General features: G+C 38.2%; 2 protein-coding genes across 3 annotated transcripts; both read right to left on the bottom strand.

Annotated features, from left to right (window-relative positions):
- Positions 1 to 4514: 4514 nt before the first annotated feature.
- LOC117256562 (specifically androgen-regulated gene protein) lies at positions 4515 to 12679 on the bottom strand. Its single transcript, XM_033626046.2, has 4 exons — positions 12610 to 12679; positions 7356 to 7512; positions 6893 to 7088; positions 4515 to 6799 (listed from the first exon to the last, which is right to left on the bottom strand). The coding sequence occupies exons 2-4, from the start codon at positions 7458 to 7460 to the stop codon at positions 5715 to 5717; spliced, it is 1386 nt and encodes a 461-aa protein (XP_033481937.1). The 5' UTR covers positions 7461 to 7512; positions 12610 to 12679; the 3' UTR covers positions 4515 to 5714.
- Positions 12680 to 16486: 3807 nt separating this feature from the next.
- On the bottom strand, positions 16487 to 25571 carry yod1 (YOD1 deubiquitinase). Of its 2 annotated transcripts, XM_033625813.2 has the most exons (4): positions 25483 to 25527; positions 22843 to 22907; positions 22274 to 22482; positions 16487 to 20418 (listed from the first exon to the last, which is right to left on the bottom strand). In XM_033625813.2, the coding sequence occupies exons 2-4, from the start codon at positions 22848 to 22850 to the stop codon at positions 19718 to 19720; spliced, it is 918 nt and encodes a 305-aa protein (XP_033481704.2). In that variant the 5' UTR covers positions 22851 to 22907; positions 25483 to 25527; the 3' UTR covers positions 16487 to 19717. The 2 variants fall into 2 exon arrangements, with proteins under 2 accessions (XP_033481704.2, XP_033481705.2); XM_033625814.2 differs by lacking the exon at positions 22843 to 22907 and having other exon boundaries at positions 25483 to 25571.
- Between the last annotated feature and the right edge of the window lie 1704 nt (positions 25572 to 27275).

Below are 27275 nucleotides of genomic sequence, written 5' to 3'. Positions count from 1 at the left end.
TCCACTTTATGACTAATTTCATTTACTTAAACATGACAAGTTTAAATGCCTTCTTTGTTATTTTGAGTGTAATGAGAAATAAGATCTGTGACAACATGTCAGACCGGTTTGAAGTGTTGGAGTAAATGGATTACTCCACTGTCACAAATAGGTCAGGGGGGCTGTTGTCAAGACAGCAGTGTAGACAGGTAGTAGACAGTTAGCTCATGTTACCGTGACCTCTGGGGTCAGCATTGTGGATTTTAGTGGGCGAGCCTTATAAAGATAAGAGAGCCCTTAATTTATTATTTAGGCAAATCTGTTTTGCCTTGAAGAGGCTCACAACAGTTTCTACAATTTTGGTCAAAATGACCGAAATGAAACCTTTTGACATCTGTTCTTTCTTCTGGCAAAATTTCCTGGTTTAATCTTGCTCTGTTCAGGAGAAAATAAGGTGCAGAAATCACTGTAACTATAAAATCCAACCAAAACCCAAGGCAGACTGCAGTAAATGTGCTGGTGAAGATTCTCAATCATATAGGTTATGGTAATTCTAAGTGCTATATCAGAGGTTTCCAAAATGTTTGTGTCCAAGGATCACTAACAGGCAAGCCAAAATCTCAAGGCACACCTGTCTGTGCACAATATCTTCCATAACATGTTTTATCATTCTTATCACGACATAAGACAATAAAAATAGGAAAAAATCAGACCAGTAGCGTCCACACAAAGACTGGCATCACAGCACACCGTTTGAGAACCATTGTGTTATATTATAGGCAACTGATAGGTGTGACACACCTGACAGGTGTGTATGTCTCATAGGACATTCACACCAGGTCCAATCTAACCCTAACAACACACAGAATGGCTGGGTTGGTCAATGACTCACATGACCTTAACGACTGAAACTCAGAGCTCTCATGTGACCTAAATGACTGTTAACACTGGGCGCGAATAAAACCATTTGTGCAAGTGAATTACATGTAACGTCAAAGTAAAGACGCGATTAGACGCAAATCCCCACCAGCTGGTGCGATGGATGTGACAATAACGTAACATGAATAATGTGTTGCGAAAATTTGCACTGGTGTGTACCCAACATGAGGATTCACACCCACACAGGGTTTGAAGCCTGCGACTCCCCAACAGAAACCTCTTGAAGGTGAGGTGAAATATCTTCAAGATAGTCAAGCAAGTCCAGTTGCCTACGATATAGCACTTAAAACGCAGTAAATTTAGATAGGCTACTGTGCTCTGCCTCGGGTTCCCGGAGATTGGTGATTCTTATGGTGAACGTCAAACAAAGGATGATCAACAAAATAACTGATAACGTGACAATGACCATGGCAAAATTAGAGATGAAGATGATCAGGATGTCAAGTTATCTTAATTTATGTCAATTTAACCTGATGAAATGAACATTACAACCGAGTAATACTTGAGGGTTGTCCTAAAATTTTCTCTGTTACAGTTTTTAAAGCAGACACTTTTAAAGTAGACACACTACTGTACTTTGCCTTTGGATTACCTATCTAGCTGTCTGAGGTAATACAAATGCAGATTACAGTAACTACAATGTTAGAACAATGTTAGAACATTTCTGGAATCATAGATCACATTATTGATCACGGTTTTAAGGCATAAGAATTACTTTATGAATATCTATTTAAGCGTGTTCCCATTTTTCTGCTTAACCCACATTTTGAAGCCATTTTATCCATTTCAGTGTTGGCATAGTTATTGCAGTTAATCTTGAAAACTTCTTTTAATGCCAATATAAAGTTTGCATATTTATTTAAGTAATGAATAAATGAAAACAATTTTATGACGGAGTCTGTTTCTGAACTGTAGGGGTTACAGCAGCTATACACAAAATGCAAACACTGTAGTTGCATTTGTATCTTTACTGATGAACTCAATCTTTTCTACAGCTCTCCTTTCTGTAGTAGTATCACATTTCTAAATTTGGCCATGGCCTGATTTCTTCCTCCATTGTTTAATATTACTTGACTGGCAGAGAGCCGTGTCAGTTTCAAAATTCGACACCCTTTCTTTGCCTGTGTGCAGACATACTAGACACAGATACCGGCCCATTAGGCGAGCCCCTCGCCTTACTCAGAGATACCACTACAGAAGGCAGCTGTAATCTTCTCTCACAACAATTAACCACACACTAATTCAAGACCGTTCAAGACATAACCAATGCCCAGTCATTCACATAACTCAGTAGCAGAAATTAGAATCCCAGATGAGCCAGCTGGTGTAATGGGGATGAATGAGTGACTGAGGAATTAGAAGTCTTACATGCAAAGGGTTACTGAGTAAACAGAGAAAGGAAAGCACAGGTCTGCTAAGTTCACGCGGAGGTTGGGCTCAGGATAATCGGATAATGGAAGAACAGCTGAGCAGGCTTTTCTCGTTGCTCGAGTGGCGTGTAAGATGAGTAGTTTGACTGATAGTCATTGTGTAAGTGGAGTGTTGGATGAAGCAGAGAGGTAAATGCACTGTGCAGCTTTACAGGGATGATTGTTTGGCTGAATTAATGGGCCTTTGTTTCTTTGTGACTCACTAACTCTGTGGAATGTTATTTAAAAACTCAGTCTGAATAGGCCATTAAAGGTACTGTGTGTCACTTTTTACGTGTATTTATCACTTTTTATTGCCGATGTGTGAACAGATTGTACATAATAACTGAGACCTTCCCCGACTTTCTCAGTTGCCTGTAACAGTCTGTGGACTGATTTCTATGTAAAGTACTTGGGACGAACTTTTTGGAAAAATCCAAAGGATGTATCATTATTCACACTCCCGAGTGCCTTGCCTCTCTTCAGCTCTACTACAGCCAACACTAAGGGTGCTTTCAGACCTAGAGTTCGCTTGCTTTGGTCCAAATTAGGGACTTTTTTTTTTTTGTTTACAAAGTAGCATAATTGCCTAGAGTTGGTTCGTGTTCTCACGGCAGCATTTACAAAGGGACCAGATAAAATGCCTTGCGTGAGAAAGCTGCTCTTGATTGGTCACAATTTCCATTTAGGAAAAATCCAGGAAGTAAACAAAATGTTGAAGAAGAGTACACTTGCAAGATAAATGTGACACTTTCTAATGTCACAAAGGAGGGACAACTACTTGGGTTGATTTTAGCGCTGGTCATCGTGGACTATATTGCTGTCATTGTTCATTTTAGTCAAACCATACAGTTTGAAAACGAGGCGCAGCTCCAACTAGAAAACAATGTTTTGATGCACTGGATGTGCTGAATGTGCATATTAAGGCAGTACAGGAGGAGGTGCACATTAATAATCCTCCAGGACTGTAACATGCTCATGTTTAACCCAAACACTGTGTCATGTGACTGCAGCTGGTTCAGCTCGAGGTCGGAACACGTTCTCACCACAAACGGACCGCACAAGAGTTCGTTTGTAACCAGACTGAGACCTTCTTGAAGAGGTGGGTCTCGTTCCAGTTATTTTGGTGCGCACCCGAGTGCGATGTGTTCACATCTGTCCAAACGAACCGCATTTAGGGGGCAAACGAACTTGAGTTTGATTGAACTGGAACCAAAGTGTGCAACACTAGCTAAGATAAGCTTAGAAATGGAGTCCACTAACATTAACAAACAACCATACACCAACACCCACCACAAAAGAGTCCACACATGCTGTGTTTTCATGCTGTATTAAGCAAGCTCTCCTGCCGGCGAAGTATTATGTCAGAGTGGAAGGGAGGGAGGTGGAAGGACTGCGGGTTTCTCTAATTCTTGTCTCATTTGTGGTCTGTCTCACATAATAAATCCCTGGTGCTGAAAAAATCCTAGACGAGACACTGACATGAAATATATTATGATATTGTGGTTTAAGTTTGCTAATGTAAGCTAATGTTAGCTTGTTTAAATGGATGAATTGCAAGCTATCTAGCTAACATAGCAAAATGTCTTGAGTGGCTAACGTCTGCTAATTCATCCAGACCTCTAGGGCTGGTTTGAAAATTACTTAATCAGCTGACGTTATTAAGCAACCAACTCCTCATCCATGCAGCTCAGCTAAGTTACAGCTTACTGGGTAGCCAATGAGTTAATCTAAGATAAGGTTAGACAGTCAACGTAGGCTACACTGCTTGGCTCTGCCATTGACTGCTTTGTAGCGTTAGCAAACTGCAAGCTAATTGATGTTAGCCGCATTATAGTAGCATGGAGCTAATGCTCAAAATTAAACACAGGAACATTACAGATAGTAATGTAATTGTAATGAATAAGATTGTAATTTACCTTTCAGCATTCTATCAACACAATGACGGTCAATCACAGTCAGTCTCGGGTATGTCATGTCACTGTTTTGACCAATGCCCAGGTGCTTGCTCGTGCCTATGCTGTGCGAGCGTGAGCAACTGGATGCTGACTGCAGTACACCGAAAAGCCTCAGAAAGAAGTGTTATTAACAAGGATTTTCTGAGACTAAATGTTCATCGTGTCAAAATTAAAAAGGTGTGATACTGTATTTGAACTTTTGAGAGTAATGATAACAATACTCAAGATATAACATGCAGACTTCTTTATTTTCACCGGTATTAATGGTAATGGTAAAGAGTTGGTAAAAATAATCACATTGTCATTCATTCTGGATGAACATCCCCAGTATTTAGACAATGAAGGCAGTCACACTGACACAGTTTGTCACACATTTGTAAAACCATCTAAACCATACTGTATAAAATAGTAGCAGAAACAAAACACTGAGCTACTGATGCATCAGATTTCAATAATGTGCCGCTGATTGCTACTAAAGATTAGAAAACACTGAAAAAAATCACCCCAAAACACTGTCAGAATTTAATTTTACAATAATTATGATCTTCTTCGAGGCTTTGCTCCAAGGAGTGTACTCAACAATTTACTTAAAGGCACATCTGTGAATTATGAAATGATCAGTCATGTAAAAACTCTGTTGAGTTGATGTTTCCTTTAAGTAGAAGTACATTGGAGCAGCATGTTACGGTAGTATAATGAGGAAGGAAGAAGATTAAATGAAAGTCACAGTATTATGTTACCATTGTTCTAAAATGTTATTGTTGTGCCAATATAGGCTTATTACAATATTTCTTAATATTGTTAACAAAAATTCTTACTTGTGTGTGACCAAGTGCCATCTAGTTCCATTATTTTCGCGAGAAAGCAAAGATCTCCACAGCTGATATCGCCAACACTCAATAGCACTACAGGTAAGAGGAAAAGTATGTCTTTTTGATTTGGAGGCAAACTGTCCCTTCAAACAACTCAATGAAATGTCTGATTTGAAGATGTAGGGATTACTTTTATTCATATGCAATCTTGGGCTGATTTGATATCTAGCCTTGTCAATTTGTTTCTGATATTTGTTAAACACAATTAGAGATTCTGATTGGATGGCATTACATTAACATACCATTTTTAATCAAATACGTACAGCCTCAGGGGTTTGAAATGTGTAAGGTGCATTTTCAGATTGAAGCCTCCAGGACAAAGGACAATCGTTGGAAAGAAAACTGCCCTGAAGTTAGTGAGTGATCACAACCTGTATTAAAAGTGCTGGTCTTGCCCTTTAACTTCTTCTCCTCCTTCATCCTCTTCTGCTTTAGTTTGCCAAAGTGCCAAGTGCCAAGTTCCCACTTAATGCTCTAACTCTCTTTAAGCTGATGGTACTCTTGAACTCTTTCTGAGCACTGTATTTACGCAGGCAGACTCCTGTTGTTTACCTGCTTTAGTCTTTGAGCAGTCCGAGCTTTCTGAGTGCTTCTTTCCGATCAGCTCCCATCCCAGGCACCACCATCACTGTGTATCCGACTGAGTTTGTGGGTTTGGGGGGTACAGGTTGACAGTTTCCACCGTTTCTGTGGTAGTCTAGAGTAGCAGAGCGCTCCAGACCAGCTGCCTTCAGTCCATTGGATTGAGCGGGATGTGGTCCAGGCAGAGGCTGTTGGTCACGTCTGGAGTAGTGATGGAAACTGGCACTGCTCTGCAGAGACCTACTCTTTGGCTCTGTGGGCACTTGAGGATAACAAAACGATGGGCTTCTTAATGGATTAACATTAGATGTAAATCTGTTGGGTGCTGGGTCTGGACAGGAGTGAGATTTAGGGGGAGATAGTGAGGCTGCTGTCTCATCTTCTGGCTCTTGGTCTTTCAGGAGGCCCAGCTTCTGCAAAGCTTCCAGTCTCACAACCTGGGGATCTTTTGCATTCTTGATATTGTACGTATTTTCTGAAGTTATGGATGTTTCACTTTGGGGGGTTTTCACAGCTATGTTGGTAGGAATCTTTTTGGGTTTGGGGGCCACAACCGGAGGACCTGTCTTGGACATAGAAGCCTCTGAGAAAGATTTACCAGATCTTGGTAGATTCCTGAGGTTTTGGCCTTCCTCTGTGACAGGAAGGTGCTTGTCCAATTCTATAGTATGATCAATTTTAGGACATAGAGGTGTCTTCTTTGTGGAGGCACTCCTCCGCAGATGAACAAGTGCCTCATAGGACAGAGGACCTCTGGGTAAACCTTCAGGTGTCCTGCCTGAGTAGTCCCTGGGTTTAGGTGGAGGAGGTATCACAACATTAACCTCTAAAGGTACCTGGGGAGCAACAGGTTTCTGGTTGTGTTTGTGATCAGGTTTGTTGCTTGAAAGAGTGAAGTGAGGGTTAGAGCTGAGGTTTTTGTCTGGAGGGACACCCGGCTTTGGTTTGGGGGGAGAACATGGAGAGTTGCTTGCCACAACAAGAGGTGTCGGGACCAGGTAGCTGGGTTTGGTGTCATCGTTTTCCTTTATTGGTTCCTTAGAAGCATGTTTCTCCGAACCTGAAAGACAAACAAGCTTATGTTGGTCACTAGAAAGTATTTAATTGACAACTGTTTAACTAATTCTGCATCTGTGCCTAGAGATTAACTCACTGTTGAGCTTGCTTTTGCTCATGGAGGCTGACAGGTCAGCCAGTTTGGTAGCGAGGTTGCCAGGGCTGGGCAGTTGGTCAGGTTCGTCATTAGACAGTCCACTATCTTCCTCGGTATCCAGAGACTCAATTGTCTCTTCCAAAAACATGAGACAAGCCTTCTCTTCAGCAGACAGATGCTCCAGACTATCATCACTCTGTAAAACATAAAGGTAGGCTTTTCCTTGATTGACCGAAAATCCGTTTTGACATCAAGAACAACTGACATCACTTTTTTACCAGATAAACCTTTAATGTCTAAACAGTCACAAAACTATAAAACCAGATGCACCCCTTTTGCTTTTATGCTTCAGCTCTGTGACCTACATGGTTCCATCTTGATTCATGTTGTTTTACATAATGAGTTGTAGTAGAACTAATATATTTCTCAGAATAAAGAGGGTAAGGTAAGGTCAGTAACTTACAAAGCCAGAATTGGCGCTGACCACGCTGTCACAGCTGCCAGCGCTGTCCATGCCAGTCATCGTCTCCAATCCAATGCCACCTGGCCAGGTATCACTTTTGGGCATCTTACTGCCCTAGTTTATCCGAGGGTAGCGGCACAGATTGTTGTGTTTCACTCTGAGAAAAGGGAATACATAGTGAGTTTCATTTTCAGAAGTAGATTCTGTTTAATTAACCATACTATTTTTGCATACTTAGTTGTTCTATCAGTCATTGATTTGCATGTATTTTTGTACAGTGAGAAAAATATATATTCCATAAAGGACGACATTGAAAATTTCCTTTTAATATACTTTCCTACTGCATTCCCTTGCAGTACTTTTGCAGGTAACACTTTACGATAAGGTACACATAAAATCAGTAGTTTCTAAAGAACTAATGACGAACGAATGAGTGACTAACCATAAGTTCATTCATCAGATCAGTTTTTGAGTAACTCCCAATCAAATGTCATACAGTAGCTTATCATTAGGTAATAATTTGTGAATTATTAATGACTAAGGTAACCGTTGAGGAACAAATTAGTCGCTAACCATTAGTTAATGTTCAGTTCTTGAGTAAGTCCCAATCAAATCTCATACAGTAGCTTATCATTAGTTAATGATTAGTTAATTGATATGACTGAAGGAACAGCTCGCTTTTTTGTGAAACTTACTGTAAAGTGTTACTCTTCCACATTATCTTTGCAATATTTTTACATTAAGCTTACAATAACTTTTGTTTCCCAGCCTTACGCAGGAATTACAAATCAGCGTAACAGTGAATCCAGTTTACAAGTAATTCAGGATGTGTACATAAGAAAACACACCTGTGTGATGTTATTATAGCTCAATAGACTACTTTGTAAGTTAGAAATAGCCCAGTGTGCTGGAATAAAAAAAATAAAGTTTTTAGAGTATCTGTCACATGGACTTCAATGAGAGAACTCCTTTTTGTCCAGGGGGCTCGTTACAGAAATTTCCTAAATTTGAAATCCTGTCTTACCTTTTGTATTGCAGAAACATGTTTCCTGACTGCATTAAGAAAAAAAAAATCTTATCTCAGGATTTGGAATTCAGCTTTTACAGAACTATCCTGACTTTAGGGTCCTAAATCCAAAACAAGTGCCAGAAACGGCAGCAGCACTGTTGTTAGGCTGTTTGGCAATAACAATAAAGGAATAACATGAACTCAAACTGAAAGGCTACTCAAACCATATGCTGACGCTCTGAATTTTCTAGACCTTGTATTGATGATTCATTTTGAATTTGAGCAACATGTTATACAACTGGCTCTGGAGAGGCCAACAAGCAGGCATGCTGTGGTCATGCAAACCACAAATGCACTTTGGGTTTTTGCTAACAGTGACTTCTTGTCACCTATTGCATTCTAATCAAATATACAGGCATGACAGGATGAATGCCGATTGACAAATTTAATTTACAGTTAGGAATCAGGTAGGATTTCTTAAGACAGGAGGTCTGAGGTACAATAGGACAGGCTTGAGTTTAGAAGTTGCCTCTGTAATAGGAAGATAGATTTTTTTTTCAATCTTTGAAACTTAGGTTAAGATAGGACAAGCAGTTAGAATATTTTTCTGTAATGAGGCCCCAGACAACCAATGGAACAGTAGGGATTAAGAACACAGAGGCTCGCCTTCAATAGTGGCAGTCTGTATAAATTTTGCAGCACAAATGTGCTCATCCTGTCAGATGTTTAGTCCAAAAACTCATATAAATAGATGCCCAGAAAAAGACTCATTCTACAGGACTCGACATGCACGTTTTGATCAACACAGCACTGATCATAGTTTGACAGACAGTTGCATCAAAGCAGACCAAACAATTGAGTTTTATCTGTAAAAGCTTCAACCATATTTCTAAAGTCCAGTCCTTTGACCACGCCTGATGTAAGTGCCATAGGTCAATCTTTTAGCTGTAAAGGAGTTTGGACTTTGTCTTCCTCTACAATTAATAAATAATGGACAGTACAATGTGCACAGACACTTATTAACAACATACAGCTATAAATTTGTTTCCAAAGTATGTAAGCAGATATGGAGAGGAGGGAAAATGAGTGGCAATCAGCACCACAGAGGACTGTACAGCTCCAAATCAGGCTGATCCGTCTTTACTGTCAGCTCAGGATTATATTTAAACAGTGTCAAAGGTGTCAAAGTGTCATTTATGTCAACCCAGGTTCAAATTAGTCCTGGGTTACTTTGATGGTATTATTAGTCCATACTGTAAACATGGCGTACATTGTGATTGCACAAGAATCTTTGCCTTCATAACACATTTGTAATGTCCCAGCATGCTTTGGACAAGAGAGCATGACTGTAGCCTTCATACATTATAGAACGACAAATGTGTCCAGTGATAGGCAGCATTATTGTTTGCACTACAGGAGCTGGAGGCAAAAATATCAAATGGTTTTTTTTGTAATTATTGTTATTTTGTATTAATATATTTATTTACTGTGCCTGTTTATTATGTTATTTAGATATCACGTCTGTGTCTATGAATTTATTTAATTTCCTAATGAAAATCTGTGAAATATAACTCCTTAATGAAAAAGATACTGGGGAAAAAATGGTATAAGTGAAATAAAATTGTTTTTAAAAAATCCCAAAGAAGCTGTATACAGTCTCTGTGAAATCAAGTATCTAAACCTTCTCTAGATAGACTTTGGTAAATTACATTTTTGTCAAAAATAAGATTCTTTTTGCTCAATGGCAAACTCCTAGAAATCTTTAGTGTGTAAGAGTTTGTGGTCAAACCCCTACACTCAACATTTAAGACTCTAATGCTGCATAAGAGCAACCATTTTAATGCAAGAAAAGAAAAATGAATTTACAATATATTATTTTCACAACATCCATATTTGCGTAGTGTTTGTCTGGGGCAGATTTTCTGATGATTTGGCTTATGAAGGCAACAGTTTACTTTTTGTTTTAGCTCTAAGATACTGAGACTCCCAACTAGTCTTCAAAACAATCCATGCACAAGTAAGAAAAAATTAAATTAAATGTTAAGTACATAATAATTTAATTTAATTTAACTTAATTTAATTTAATTTAATCTTATTTTATTATATTTTATTTTATTTGATAGGGACAATGCAATTCAACATAGTTTCACTACTGAGTATGGGACTGATGTGTTGAGAGTTTATCGCTCTTGCTAATTTTCAACTCCTGTCCCTAGTTGGGCTTTGACATGTAGACCAAAATGTTATTAAAAATATACAGTTTAAAACATCATACAACCACAATACCCTAAGGCTCTACGATTTCATTTTTATGCTTAACTGGTGAAAGCTATTACCATTGGCTGCCTGGAAGTCCATCTACAATAGTAGGCCGATGTTTGGCAAATGGTTCATAGTAAAGTAAAGGATACACTGTCTGTAAGTAATATATGATGTATTAGACTATTTCCCAGCTTTCTAAATTGCTCAGTCTCACATGCAGACCTGCCTAAATATAATCTCCTCCACATCATCGTCTCATCCTGTGTTACCCTGTGGTGTGTTTTACATGCCCACCAGCTTTCTGCTGACTGGACGGAATGACAGAGTATCATAGCTTAGTGCGTTTCTGACAGATATCTAACTAGTCCTCTAATTGCATGTGACTCAGATTACAGCAGCACACATGCCACTCCTAATCTTCCTCAACCGGATCAGTTTCAGAGGGAGTGGAGGGCAGCAGCAATGATCCCCTGAAAGCTATATGATATCCAGTTTGACTGTGTTGTCTCTCTGCAGCATTATTCATTTGGGTGTATGTTCAGCCACAGACATTTTCAGTAGTTGCAGGTGGCGAGATGCAAAGAGGACGTAAATAGTATTACCGTGATTAGGGATCAGTTTCCTGCTGGGGATGCTAAAATTTAGGCCTAACAGCTGCTCCTTAAATTTCTAATCTCATTTATAATAACAAAAAAGCGTCCAGCAGCTATTTGAGCATTGGATTTCTACCTGTACAAAGGAATTTTAGAGAATAAAGACATTTTTATTTATCTGCTACAGAGCAGGAAGTTTTGTATAAAGGAACCTTTGTCTGATTCGAGTGAAAAGAAATTCACTTTTGGATAAGTTTCAACACACCTGAGAGGGAATGGCTGCGAGATAAGCCAAGAGAGGCACAAAAGCACTTCTGTTCACTGTCCATGCTCTGCTATGTCATCCCATCCCTACAAAAATTTAAAGTTCCTATCGCCAGGTCAGTATGTAAATGAAATGTCCTCATATGTCTTGCTGCATGCAGGTATTTATTGTTTTATTTCTAACTTTAAAGCCACTGACTTTTAATAATCAAATTTGCCTTCAATTAAGTGTCAAGTATTATGTAATTCCTGTGTTGTAAAGTGTGTACTCTGACTCGTTTTTTTCCCACTTGTCATAACAAAACCACAGACTAATAAGACTGTAGTTAGTCATTAACTCCCGTTGACCATTTCCAGTGAAAGGACATGGGTGATCATAATGTTATCTCCACACACCTGTCAACACAGTAGCAACCACCACAAAGTAGAAAAAACAGGATGAGCAGAGGTCAAGGTAATAAATTGAAGTGCCCATGTCAAACTCCTTGGAACGGAACATTAATCTCTGTTGCAATAACAGTTTTGATTGTGGCTATAAAAGAGAAACTGGCCAAGCTTTTATTATCCATAATGCACTGTTTGAAGGGGATTATGCAACTGGGTCAAATCATCCACGTTATGTTTTTAAGTTTACAACTTAAACCCTCACACCTGGCCTTCAACCCTCTACTTTCAGATTTAGGTTAAAGTACATTAGGCGCTTTGTCACTTTTGTAATAAAGATAATCTGCCCAACATACAGGCTTTGCAAAAAATACAATAAGTCAACTGCTCAAAAGATGTTCTGTACTTCAGTCCCAAAAGAAAAGCAAATAACAATAAGGCTGACTAAACACACTGTAAAAAAAAAAATTAATCAATTGCATTGCTATATGACACTACACACAAACATAAAGTATGGCAGCAATAGTTTTTCAAAACATGGATTTAGTCAGGAAATAAAAACACTTCAAGCCACCAAAAGTGATCTAAAACTTGGGTTGATATGTTACTACATATGAGCTATACTTATATTAACATATGAAGAAAAACATGATTTAAATTAAACTATGTAACATTAACAGGTGTTTAAACTAACTTTAAATAAACTGACCGCAGACTGGAAAAGCATTCATTGAGCACATACCTGTTTGAATCTCCGTAAACGAGTATTTAGTTATCCATCTTCTGCCACTTGTGTGAGTGAAGACATGAGGGAGTGAGCGGCTCTGTGTCACCTGCATGAGGGACTTTGTGCTCTAAGCTTTTAGCCAATCAGAGAGCAGCATTCTCCTTAAGACGCACAAGCCCTAGTCGTCATGGCAGCCTACCTACAAATGCAGTAATCTGCTAATCAGTATCTCTGTTTCAAACTCTCTCTGCTATTGTAGTTTGAATACAGGCTCATTATTCAAAGAGTAACTTGTTACTACTGTAAAAGGAAATGCAAACAAATTACTTTCTTTGAGATAATTACACTCAGATGTAAGCAGTGTTTTACAGGTGTTGTGATGTTACATTAAAGTCACTTGGGTTGGTTACACATTGTGGATAGTTGAACGTTGTGTTGTCATCTTTGCAACAGCACACTATCTTAGAAAAAAATCTTTTAGACATTATGCCTTGTCTATGTACAGCTAAGTAATAGAAGTAGGCCACTGCTTATTTTCATAACTGATCAATCTGACAATTATAATCTCAATGAATTGATTAATTGTTTGTTCTGTGAAATGTCAGACAATCATCAATCTTCAGCTTGTTCTGCCCGACCAACTTTCCAAACCCAAATATTCAGTTAACTGTCAGGCAACAAAAAATTCTCAAATCTCTGAATTGACCAACAATCTGAATGATTCAGATCAAGAGTTTGATTGCCATCATACAGTATATTAGCCCATGTATCATTATACTGTAGGCGATACCAGTGGTATACCTACAAAAAAACCACACTGCAAAGCCCTGCTTAAGTAAAAAGTAATAGCCTATGTTAGCATAAACAGCAAAATGTACTTAAAGTAAAAGTACTCAGTCTACAGTAAAATGTTTCCTCTCTGTGTTTTACTATAAATAATAAATAAATAAAGATTACTGCTGCATTAATGTGTTGCATTTTACTGCTGTAGTTATGTAAGATTGTGCTGATTCTAACTTCTTTATATACTGTTGGCCGTTTAATCTACAGCAATGCACCTTTTTTTAATGAGATCCTCAAATGTTTGTTGCATTGTTGTCCTGTGACAACTTTTCTCTAGACACCCCTGTTAAATTGTTTATTAACTATAGGATACAGGAGTATTTTCTTTTGATGGTTATAGTCTGTCATAAAAATTTTACCCCAAAAAAAGTCATAGTATAGTATGTCAACAAAATTTCACCAAAAAACTCATAGTACAGTATATGATATTAATTTGACCCAAAAAGTTTTATGATATTGTCATAAGAATTTCACCAATAAAGGCATAGTATACAATATCATGAAAACTTAATTAAACACTATCTTTAAAAGTCATGGTATAGCATATGATGATGTGAAATTTTACCAATAAAGGCAAAGTTTAGTGTGCCATGAAAAACTCAAGTAAAAAAGTTAGTCATTATATGGTATGCCATAAAAATTTCATCAAAAAAATCATAGTATAGTGTGTCGTCAAAATTTCACTAAAAAAAAGTCATGGTATAGTATGTCGTCGAAATTTCACCAAAAAACTCATAGTATAGTATGTCGTCCAACTTTCACCAAAAAGTCATAGTGTAGAATGTCCTGAAAATGTCACCAAAAAAGTCATAGTATACTATTTTGTCCAAATTTCATCAAAAAAGTCACATTATAGTATGTCGTCAAAATTTCACCAAAAAAGTCATAGTTTACTATTTCGTCCAAATTTCATCAAAAAAAGTCATAGTATATAGTATGTCGTCCAAATTTCACCAAAAAAGTCATAGTATGGTACGTTGTCCAAATTTCAACCAAAACATCATAGCCTGTCGTTCAAGTTTCACCAAAAATTTCATACAATTGTATGTCGTCCAAATTTCAACAAAAAACTCAAAGTATAGCATGTGGATCAAACTTCACCAAAGAAGTCATACTATACATACATACAACTTGACCCAAAAGGGCATAGTATAGTACATCATCAAAATTTCACCAAAAACATCATAGTATAATATGCCATCCAAATTTCAACCAAAACTTCATAGTATCGCCTGTCGTCAAAATTTCACCAAAAAAGTCATAGTATACTATGTCATAACAGTTTGATCCAAAAAAAGGCATAATGTAGTATGTCGTCAAAAGTTCACCAAAAAGTCATAGTATAGAACGTCCTGAAAATGTCACCAAAAAAGTAATAGTATACTATTTTGTCCAAATTTCATCAAAATAAGTCATAGTACAGTCTGTCTTCAAAGGTTCACCAAAAAAAGTCATGGTATAGTATATGTTCAAAATTTCACGAAAAAGATCATGGTATAGTATGACATCGAAATTTCACCAAAAAACAGGCATAGTGTAGTATCTCGTCCAAATTTCACCAAAAAAGTCATAGTATAGAATGTCCTGAAAATGTCACTAAAAAAGTCATAGTATACTATTTCGTCCAAATTTCATCAAAAAAAGTCATAGTATAGTATGTCGTCCAAATTCCACCAAAAAGTCAAAGTATTGTATGTTGTCAAAAATTTAACCAGAAATTTCATACAGTTGTATGTCGTCCAAATTTCAACAAAAAAGTCAGAGTATAGTATGTTGTCCAAATTTCACCAAAAATTTCATAGTATAGTATGTCGTCCAAATTTCACCAAAAAAGTCAGAGTATAGTATGTCGTCCAAATTTCAACAAAAAAGTCAGAGTATAGTATGTCGTCCAAATTTCACCAAAAAAGTCATATGTCGTCTAAATTTCACAAAAAAAAGGTTATAGTATAGTTTGTCATCGAAATTTTGCCAAAAAAGTCATAGTATAGTATGTCGTCCAAATTTCACCAAAAAAGTCATAGGATAGTATGTCATCCAAATGTCACCAAAAAAGGTCATAGTATAGTTTGTCATCAAAATTTCACCAAAAATTTCATAGTATAGTATGTTGTCCAAATTTCACCAAAAATTTCATAGTATAGTATGTTGTCCAAATTTCACCAAAAAAGTCAGAGTATAGTATGTTGTCCAAATTTCACCAAAAAAGTCAGAGTATAGTATGTCGTCCAAATATCTGCAAAAAAGTGATAGTATTGTATGTCATCAAAATTTTATCAAAAATGTCATAGTATGTCATCCAAATTTCACCAAAAAAGTCATAGTATAGTATGTCGTCCAAATATCTGCAAAAAAGTGATAGTATTGTATGTCATCAAAATTTTACCAAAAATGTCATAGTATGTCATCCAAATTTCACCAAAAAAGTCATAGTATAGTATGTCGTCCAAATTTCACCATAAAGTCATAGGATAGTATGTCGTCCAAATTTCCCTCAAAAAGTCAGGATAGTATGTCGTCCAAATTTGATCAAATAGTGATACTATAGTATGTCGTCCAAATTTCACAAAAAAGGTCATAGTATAGTATGTAGTCCAAATTTCTCCAAAAACGTCATAGTATAGTATGTCGTCCAAATATCACCAAAAAGTCATACATAGCATACTATGTCGTCCAAATTTCACCAAAAAAGTGATATTATAGTATGTCGTCCAAATTTCGCAAAAAAAGGTCATAGCATAGTATGTCATCAAAATTTCAACAAAAAAGTCATAGTATAGTATATCGTCCAAATGTCACCAAAAAAGTCATAATATTGTATGTTGTCCAACTTTCACCAAAAAAAGTCATAGTATAGTATGTCATCGAAAGTTCCCAAAAAAAGGTCATAGTATAGTATGTCATCCAAAGTTAACCAAATGGGTGATGTGGTGACAGTTACTATTACAAGAAGTATTAGGAAATAGGCTGAACACAACATGAAGCATAAAAATGGTTAAAACAGTGATTAAAAAGAAATAGTTGATAGAAAATGACTCGTACACAAAGCTTTCGGCTATAACCTTTAATTGTGACACAACACTGAAAAAAATCAAGTAAATCCAGTTATTCTGTAGTGCTTTGTGTGCAACATTCATTGTTATTGTCCTTTAAGAATTAGGAGAACTTGGTAAATACAAAATACAACAAAGCCATTTCATAGTTTCACTTTTATGCAAGCTGACTAATCCATTATCACTGTTAAAATAAACTACCTAAAAGTAACAGATGAAGAAAAAAATAGTAATTCACATTAACACAAAGAAATAATTTGAGATTTTTAGCTTAATTCCCAACACCGTCTCTGAGCCTGAACCAAGAAAGACCTAAAAGAAAGCCCCAATCAAGTCCTCCACTGTAACATTTTCTTTTTTTGGCAACAACTTAGTACCAACACCGCCATCATAGATATGTGAAGTAGTAATACTAGTTCTGCAGAACACGAAGCAACAATAATCTGGGCTTTGAGAAAAAAACATAATCCCACAAATATCTTTATGGCCTCCTCAAATTTAACATTTTGAGCTGTGGTTTAAAATAAACAAGTGCATGCTTCATCCTTCAAGGCAGTGAGTATTAAAGGAATTAGCAGAAACGTGAGAACATGCTCCAGTTGTGCAAAACATATAGTGGAACAGAATGGCGTAGTTTTGACAACATGCACTACATAAAATGGACTGCAAATGTAAGCTGAAAAATCAAAACTGCAAAGATAAATGCTTAATGCGGATTAGCTGAACACATAATGTGTGGACTGTACCTGAACAGTAAATGCAAGTGAGCAGGATTCATCTTATACAGCGTGTCTTGCACTCACTCGTTTCAGATTTCTAGTTAGTACACTCCCCTCTCACCGTGTCTGGTGATCTGAAAAAAAAACACACTCAAACACCTCATCATGCTTAAAGTGTTTTCCAAAATATGCAGCAATATTAAACAAAAAAGAAAACATTTTTAAAAGATTACAGCATAACAACATTTGAAAATTACACACTTGAATTAAAAATTACACTCCTGAAAAACTGTCGTACCGATGAAGAATAACAAAGAGCTACAGTTTTTGTGAAATGTTTTCAGCACCATTTTTTTTGTCTAATCTAAAGTATAATCACTGATAAACCATGTTGCAATATCAAAAAAAAAAACAGGGGAAAAAAAAAGGGAAAAAGTCCAACATGAGTGTTTAGTCTAATTTTGATCACAATTTGCAACACTGTAATGCATAACCTCAGTCTCAATGGCCACTACTCACACAGTAATTTTAAAGAAATGTCACATTTTTGTAAAGATGAATCCAGCGTATCATTATCATAAGCCCCCCTCCATTCAGAAATGTGTTTCTACTGTTTATGTTTATGTCCCCTAAAATGACTTGACTACTCTGACTTGTAGCTGTACAAAGTTTGTCACTAAAAGGTGTTTTTACATGCCTCTACTGACAACAATCTGAGATTCAAACATTAATTTGTGACAAACCTAATCAGTAAACGGGGGAAGACTTCAACACATAACTGGCAAAGAAATCTAAAACCTCCAGCATGTAGCGGACTTGTCAGAGAGCGACATTTAGCATTAGCATAGTGAACATTTGACAGCAAACATTCCATTCATTCCATTATCTTCCAAAAACACCATCATGGCAGATATTATTGTCTTGTTTCACAACCATTAAAGTGCAACACACACCGCCACCGTACGCCACGCGTCAAAACGCCCGCCTCCATTATATTCTATGAACCAACCCACACTGGTGCCGGCCGTCGCACCGTGCCGCTCTGCTTCAGCCCACTGCTCTATTTCCAGCATGGCCGGCGCTGCGAGAAAAGCCTTTTTTTATGTACGTCTCGTCTCGTAGGATCAACTCCGGTTGTTTCAAATTTTTAAATAAGACGACTTTGATAAGAAACTCACCTGTGAAATTCAAGTTGTTGTGACCTCAAAGTTTTTCCTCTTCTTCTTCTGTTACTAGCAGTTGGCAACCGTTGGCAACTAGTGTAGGTACAGCCACCTAGAGGGCTGGGGTGGGAAATACATGTTGACGGCGCCGCTGCGCGCCGCTGCCAGTGTGTGTTGGGGGGCGGCCCTTGACGGCCACAGCGCCACGCCAGCGGCGGTGTGTGTTGCACTTAACACCGTGTCAGCCATTGTCAGTTAGCCTACAAGCTAACGAACAACAGAAACAAAAAAAATGATGCTACACTAACCATTTTGATACGTCGCTCATCTGAGTCTGGGTCTAACTGAGATTCAAACATGTATGGCTGAATTTCTCCGATGTTTCCTTTAACGCTAATGCTAGCTTTTTGATGCGCGCTGTTCTTTTACCGGTTAACCTAGCGCAAGCGGCTAAAGTTAAGTGGGGCAGGGGCCAGTCTCATAATTTCATTGAGGAAGAAAGAGTAGATCTGCTTCCAGCTCCTTTTCAGAGTTTTTTAAACATTCCATGCGGGGAAAATCTTTTTAAACAAAAAAAATTAACCATAGCTGAGTATTTTTTTTTTTTTTTTTACATACTTTAAAATGTGTTGGGAGGGGGGGGGACTTCAACAAAATCCAACCGTGCTGAATGATTCAGACATCTAAAGTTAGCTAAATCTTAAGTTTTAGTATTGGAAAAGTTTCTGACATACATCTGCAATGAGAAAAACCCATAATAAACAACATAATCAACATGATGAATAACAGTCATACTTTGTGTGCTGCGCTTAAGACAACAGTGAATAAGATCACATCATAGTGCAAATAATTCTTAGTGGTTGTTTTAAACTCTTTCTAGAACCATACAGCAGGGTTTTATCACATACACGTTTAGTCAGTCACAGGTAAGTACTACCAATTTGGCGCATCAACTGAAACACATCAGCTGCTTTCTGTTTTTCAATAAAACTGAGCTGTTGAGTAACAAAAGAGTTTAAAACAAATCCTAAGAATAGTTTGCATATTTTCCTTGACCCATTTGAACAGTTTGAAACCATCCCTAACAGACTAAAATGATGGTTTTAAAGACATCGGAGCACTGCAGTAGCGTTTCTGACTATGAGAACTGACAGCAGTTAAAAGTAATACTGAACAGATTAGAGGCTTAACACAGTGTCTGCAGATTCTCCATAGATGTCGCTGGACAATGTGAGGTAGAGGATCACACAAGCAGATTGACAGACAGACCAACGGAGTTGCCAGACGTGGGGCACAGGGTTGGTGGTGGTTGTATTTATGAGAGGAAGAAAAGACAAAACAGTATTCACACTTCGCCAAAATTGGTGTGGCCTGTCTCCTTGGCGTGCTCCCGAGCTTCCTTTTGTCCCACCAGGCCTGTCTGGCACACCATGCAGCGCAACGCAAAGCGGTTAACGTCCGTGAACTGACGCTTGCGGCGAGCCTCGTCTGCCAGCTCCAGGGCCTGAGCCAGGATTACGTCATCTGTGGTGGAGAAGATAGTCTGGGGCGGAGTGTCGGAGCTGGGCGTTTCTTTCTGCAGCGGGTCGTAGTGGATGCCATCGTAGATGAGCAGCACGCGTTTATGGTAGCCAGCGTCCTCCCCGAATCGATCCACTCGGACTGTCTGAGTGTCCACCACACAGATCTCACACTGGTAAAACTTGGAGAGGATGGACACCTCGATGGCTCCCCCCCAGGTGTCGTCACGTCTTATCCAAGTGCAGTACTCCTCATTGGTCTTTCCCAGCACCGCTTCAGAGTAAGCTGCAGGGTCACTGGAAACAATCTGGGCGATGAGGCCTCGCATCTCAGGGGCACACGCAGGGTCGTATACACCACCTTCCACCACATAATACACACTGGTGAAGAGGCAGGAGTTGTCAGCCGGGACCACTCGGCGTGCCAGCATGGGTGAGGCTTCCAGGCGTGGTGCTTTAGTCACAGTGGGATGATCCTGAGGAGGCTTTGGCTTGTTCTTTTCTTCCTCAACAATGAGTGTGTCTCCTACAGAGGAGGACACAACACAGTTCAGCCTGGTCACACTTTGGTAAGAAGACGTTAATTTAAGGTATAAAGCATTTAAGGTATACTATGCAGGATTTTGCTGAAAACAATGTATTGACTCGTACACAAATAATCTCTCTCAATCATCACTTGTGACCCATTAGAAGTGTGAGGCAGTGTATTTATCTGCAGAGACTCTCCCTCCGCCTTTGTTTTCTTCTTATTTTGCTGTGTTTAGGATGTTTCTGGGTGTTCACTCCCCAGCCAATAACAGCACACAGTTGAGGTCAGGAGGGACTTAAAAAAAAGACTAAGCAACCAGATAGTAGGAGCACGTATTCAAGAGAAAGCTATTTAAAACTGCGGACACAGTGCTGAAAAAACACACAAACTAAGAGAGGCAAAACGCCAAGTGGACAAAGCTTGTTCCAGCTACTGAAAGCCAAATCTCTTCATCTCAGCGACTGAGTATTCGTCTTCAGTAAGTTTGTCTCACTGTAACATTTAACCATGAAAGAAGACTGTCTTACTTGTTCCTATGGACTGCGGATGTCTTTCAGTCTGATCACTGCGGCAGTGAGGGCCACAGGGATTGATGAGGAAAAAAAATATGCAGTGGCCTGTGGTGATAAATTGTAACAAAATCAACTTTTGGAGAAACCTAACACGACTTGACTGGCCACTGCAGCCTGATATTGGGTTGGATTTGTCCAAAAATTGATTCTGTTTCAACTTCGTCACAGTGTTTTTATTTTTCAGCATCCCTGCGGCCTCCCACTGCCGCAGCCTAGATGCACTACTCGCATTCAAATTACTAGGAGGACTTGCATTTTTGCAGCAACGCTTGATTTGGCGTGAATGCAGCCTTAAGGCCCAGACACACCAAACCAACATCAAAGAACTGTGGTGACAAAAAACAACTGTTACGTCGCCTGTGTCTCGGCCAAAAAGTTGCACATTAACACACTGCAATGACTACAACTAATGGCCAACCAGCACGTACGTTCTGCACAAGCATGAGAAGAAATAACTCTCCACACCAGCAGACTGCAGTCGCCTGTATACGTCATTTAAAAGGGGAAGCTAGTTGGCCAATTAGCATATAAACAACATAATCTAATGTTGAAAGAACAAAGGATATTTACTATGTGCCAGTGAACAACAAAAATTAACTGTTTCTCCAAAAGCACTCAAAGAAAATTTATCTTACCTAATAAAACAAGCTTTTTTCAAACTTACGCGCTTTAGACTTTAGCTGTTTGTTTACTTTCCTCACTTCCATTTCTCTTCTTGTGCACTGTGCTTTACTGCTAATCAGAGTGATTTCGTTCACTGATGGGCTCCACCAATCTGACGTTAATTTTGTGTGTTGAATCGGCTTAAAAAGAACATCAGAAAAAAGCAAATGAGGGCCAAGAGTGCAGGACACACCACAAAAATGGGAGTGACGGACACTCACCAACAGCCCAACATCAGCTTGGTGTCAGGACCTTTAGGTTGCTAAGGTATCAGCTTTGCCATCACAACAAATGTAACATTCCTGTAATAGTGACTTGCAGTGTACGAACAAGCAGTGTAGAGAGAAGGGGCCAAGTTTGAATGTTTACGAACAGTAACGGACAATTCCTGCATAGTATACCTTGAAGAATTTTAGTTCAAAATATTCCACATCAACTTTTTTGTCATAATTCACAGAACACTGTCCAAAGTTTTCACAATGATTATTTCTTCTAAAAACTTACCCAGTCATCACACTAATGTAATGTCATAAAAACATGCAAATAAACAATAAAATGCTGATACAAACAATAATGGTGTGAATTTATCTGCATATTGTGGATGTTTGACAACATACCTGATTTGATGGGATAGTCCTTAAGGTGAGCATCTCCGTTTCGAAGATCAAGGCTGGAGGGTGGATAGCCGACCATGATTTTCTGCACGTCACAGGGGATACCAGTCAGCTCCTCCACCTTCGTCTTTAGCTCTTGCACGCAGGACTGATGAGTCAATCCCTGCATTATGTGGCTCCCATTTTTGGTCTTACAGCGAAGCCGCAACATCCTACGTACAAAAACATGTGACATCACACATCAGTGACACTGCAAGTACTCGGTTTGAAATTTGCTCGTCCTCCAGAGCATTTGTTGTCAAGACGTTGTTAATGCTATCAAGAGGACACTTTGTGAACATCTTGATTAATAAAGAATATTAAATCAACTTTGTAATCAGGGTTTTGTTTTTGCTGATGACTATAAAGGCCTCACTAGAATAAATCAAATCTTTTTAATATCCAGGCAGAATCTCTCTCTGATTGATAGTAAATATGTACCATAATGTCTATGTCTGTTCCTTATTAAAAGAATACTTCACCCACAAAATGACCATTTGTATATCAATAATATGAGTTTTTCACCATGTTACCTTGACATTTTGAAGAAACTTGGTTCTTCTCACATGCCTCCATGGTGTATGAAGAATCCGCTGAACTTCAGTAAAAGAAGCCCAAATTTAACAACAGCAAAATTATATCAAAACATTTGTTTAAAACTCTCAAACAACTCATGCAATACAATCCAAGTCTCATTTATATGCTAAGTACTACCTAAACACATGCATTTTCACTAAAATGTTACAATTTAATGAGTGTGCCCAGGCAGGCTCAGGGCTCATTACCCATAGGCTAAATTCTTTCATACTGAAAAGCTTTAGCAAAAAATACAAAGTGCTTAGTCATATGAATGGATAAATAAGACCTGGATTGTACTACATAAGTTGTGTGAGGGATTGTGGAAGGGTGATTTGGTACAGTTTTTGTTAAATGTGGATCCTGAGTACTTGAATTCCTGAAGAATGTTTGCCTTTTTTGGATTCTTTGTTCACCGTGGAAGCATTTGAGAAAAACAATGTTTTCTTCACAAATTCAAGGTGACATGAATTTGGTAACTAACATTCAAATGATCATTTTGTGGGTGAAGTGTTCCTTCAAGTTTAAATGTATTGTTTCCTATCTGTGAAAAAGCTTTGTTTCCACTGAGGGAAATGGTTTTAAAGGAAATGACCACTTTAGAATGACCCTCATGCCAACAAGAAGTCCAGTGTAGTTTTTAATCCACAAAACTTGTTCGGGGTATCAGAGGATAACAGCTAGCCGGAATAACAGCTACACTTGAAGTGCACGGAACCCACATTTTGAAAATGTAATTAAACTCCGCTAATGCATTTCAAAAACGTCAGAATGGCTTGTCTGTCGTAATCCAAGTGCCCCGAAGCCGTGGCATGCAAAATTGACTTGAAAAGACATAATTTACTCCACTTTTATAGCATACTTTCTCACTGTGGTCAGTTAGCCACATTTACATGGCAACTCACACGAGACTCGAGAACTAGCACCACCAGTAGCCATCAGCTAGTCTCGCGCGAGTTGTCATGTAAACACAGAATGCTTGCAGGGCGGGCTAACTGACCATGGTGAGAAATTATGCTATAAAAGTGGAGTAAAATACGTCTTTTCAAGTCAATTTTGCATGCCGCGGCTTCAGGGCACTTGGATTACGACGGACGAGCCATTCTGGCATTTTTGAAATGCATTAGCATACTTTTATTACATTTTCAAAATGTGGGTTCCGTGCACTTCAAGTGTATGGAAAAATCCGGCTGGCAGTTGTCCTCCGATACCTTGAACGAGTAGATTAAAAAACTACACTGGACTTCTTGTTGGCATGAGGGTCAGTAAGAACTGTCTGTATTTTCTTTCTTAAGTGGCCATTTCCTTTAGGCTTACAAAAACAGACAGGAGTCTGTGTCGCTGTGACGCGCTGTTACATTTCTGGGAGGGTACACGTCAAGCTACAGCATAGGGTACTGTGTCAATTCAACATAGAAGTATAAACTCTGCCTTAGTCTAGTCATCTAGCAGGCTGATTTGGACCCTTTGGTGGGCCGGGTTCTGGCCCGTGGGCCATATGTTTGATACCCCTGATTTAGAAGCTATTAAGTGCTGACCATGCACTGTGCCCAAACTTTTGCTTCAGGTCCTTATCCATTTTTTAAACTGTTTAAGACTGAAATAAAAAAGTAATCATGCTTAAACTATTTAAGAAATTTGTCATATCTCACTTTAAACTTTTTGGAAGCCAGGTCATCTCTAAATATTGAACTGTGGTGCCCAATCTTTTGCATGCCACTGAATGTAAAATTAAGCAAAAAGTGACTCATAATCGTAAAAAGTCAACCCCCTCTTATCTGTAACTCAACCAGTACATCACTGTAGGTAGTTTAACGCCCTTGAATATTTTATACATTGTTTTAACCCTACAGAAACTATGCTTGTAACCCCAAATGCTCTGGAAATGGTGATAAAATTTACTTTCCTCACATGTTTTGGGGTGGTTATTTAACGTCAGTCATGTTAGCTCAGAACTTAGCTGCTTTATCGTGTAGCCATAAGCTAGTAGTATTAGCTTGCTAGTTGTGTTTGTTAGCCTAACTTATACAACACAGCAATATTCAGGACGTCGGACACCCTACATTATGCTGGTCGGTGTGTGATAATACTGCTTTCGAAATGGACCCGGCCTAACAATCAAAGTGCTGATGAGCAGCAGCAGTGTAGAGAAACACATGACAGCGACATCGCTTTGTTTTATTTTCTTTGTTCTGTCAGTTAACGTTAACGACAGTTGACTCAACAGCGGGACAAACACACAGTGAGCTAAGCTAGCAGCTCCCTGCTGAGCGAGACACAGGGAAGATTGTGAGAAGCTACCGGTCATATGACTTCACGAATAGCTAACACGTTAGTGACATTTATTCTGAAAACGTATTAAAGAAACACACTTACTCGGACGTGCAGAGAAACGTAACGTTATCATGTATCATATGCTAACGTTAGCATGCTAACCGTCCCTTTAACTTGGCGTTAAGTGGACCGTTTTTCCAACCACTTTGCATCCGGGTAAACTTGACCAAAATCTGTTAACGTTACCTTCCCTTTCACATATACACACACGACAAGGTTTATGAAGTGACATGACGACGAGCTAAGTCATTTTATTTTCTTACCTGGTGTTGACTGCAGCCCTGCCTCAGACAATAAACATCCAGTGAGACGACTGATGTGGGGAACGTCTGCCTACGTTCACGTGACGTCATGACGCTCTCTGATAGAACAGCGGTTTCTACCGTAAATGTCCGAATAGAGCCGAAGTGACACTGGAACTGTCGGGTTCTGCTCCAGAAGTAGGAAAATGTCGTTCAAAATCCCACTGGCATTTATTGCATCTACGCTAATAACTAAACATCTAGCCTTGAAACAAATCTTTTTTCGGCACTAAGTCATTATGCTGACTTCATATGTTTAGATAAGGACTGTAGTTAAAAAACAAACAAAAAAACAACAACCTAAGGGACTGTTACTTACTTATAAGGGAGCGTGGCTGGTGCAAAATAGGGGAGGCATGTCAAATAATTGTCTAATCGTTTTAAGATTTGAAACTCCATGAATTGGTCTCTCTGAATTGTTTTTTAGTTTGGCTTTGAGGAGGGACATACTTGAAATGGTTGTATTTTGTGTTTATTTTAAATACCATCTGAACCCCAAAACCCACCCGCAGGCTTGAAAGGCATGTTTTCTTTGATAATAACCAAAATAACACCATCTATCACAGTCAGAAACTGTAAAAACGAAAATTATCATTATCATTATATATTATATATTATATTAACTTATAGTATTTTTCATGGACTTAAGCACTTCCAGCACTTTAATACATATCATGTAGCATCCTTTTTATTGTCTATGTTGTCTTGTCAAATTGTCTGTAGGTGTTGTTGTGCTACTCTATGTGCCTTTTAATTGCCCCTTGGGGACAAATAAAGTGTTTTGAATTGAATTGAATTGAATTATCAAAATTGCGACGTTCCTTGAACACATCTTGAGTGATAAACACTCCTGTCAGGAGACATAACCAAATCTAAGCTTGAAAAAGTGAAATTTCACCCGTTTAATAAACAGTTTGCACCAGATCCTGTAAATAAACATTAATTTCTGCGCTCCTGCATGACAACAGTGGATAAACCACGACTTTTTTTTCAACTCCAGGATTTAATTTTCATCTTAAAACTTTTAACTTTCAAACATAAAGTTGTATGTGTTTGCAATATAATAATAATAAATTAATACATTTTGTTGGTTTGTGTGGTAGGATGTGTAGCTGTCATATACCTAAATTAGCTGAAGTACACACCGTTTGTGTGATAATGCTATCGTAAGCACAATAAAAATAATCTATATATTGTGTTTGATCTACTTTCAGAAAATTAAGGCAACTTTTTACATCAGATAATTATGTAGATCAAGAAAGGCTAGTATTTGTATGAACAACTTAATATTTTTGTATGTAAAAAACACATTTTGAAAGTGAAGTCGACTTAATTGTGTTAAGCTGACCTACTTTACTTGGAAAAATTATTTGTTATGTACAAAAAAATTCTGTAATTTATACAAGCACAAGTCTTGCTTGATCTACATAATAATCAGATGCAAAACGTTGCCTTAATTTGTTTAAGTGGATCAAACACAGTATTCTTATTAGTGTGAGAAGGATTCACATTTTGCTTAAGAAATAAGCTGTTTGTTTTGATGGTAACTTTAACTCCCGTGTCATTTTCTTCTTGTTCTGGCTCCAAAACCTACTTGTAGAGTGAATATTAAAAAAAGGGTTATTTTTGGTGGAGGGAGCGTCATGCAGTTTCCCTCAGTCATTCAGGAAGGCTCAAGGAAAAATATTTGTAGCTTCAGGGAGGGTCAAGATAAATAGTCTATTTATGACTTTAACTGCCTTTGACGAACACTA

Source organism: Epinephelus lanceolatus, chromosome 1 (assembly GCF_041903045.1).
Source record: "Epinephelus lanceolatus isolate andai-2023 chromosome 1, ASM4190304v1, whole genome shotgun sequence".
In the NCBI taxonomy this organism is placed as follows: Eukaryota; Metazoa; Chordata; class Actinopteri; order Perciformes; family Serranidae; genus Epinephelus; species Epinephelus lanceolatus.
The sequence above is the reverse complement of the archived record's forward strand: the minus strand, read 5'-3'. Positions and strand labels throughout refer to the sequence as shown.

Excerpts from the sequence above, each read along its gene's own strand:
- LOC117256562 (XM_033626046.2), bottom strand. The coding sequence starts at position 7,460 with ATGCCCAAAAGTGATACCTGGCCAGGTGGCATTGGATTGGAGACGATG. Across the intron at positions 7,089-7,355 it reads TCAGCGCCAATTCTGGCTTT|AGTGATGATAGTCTGGAGCA; the intron begins GTAAGTTACTGA and ends TATGTTTTACAG. Across the intron at positions 6,800-6,892 it reads GAGCAAAAGCAAGCTCAACA|GTTCGGAGAAACATGCTTCT; the intron begins GTGAGTTAATCT and ends TTTGTCTTTCAG.
- yod1 (XM_033625813.2), bottom strand. Across the intron at positions 20,419-22,273 it reads GGACTATCCCATCAAATCAG|GAGACACACTCATTGTTGAG; the intron begins GTATGTTGTCAA and ends CCTCCTCTGTAG.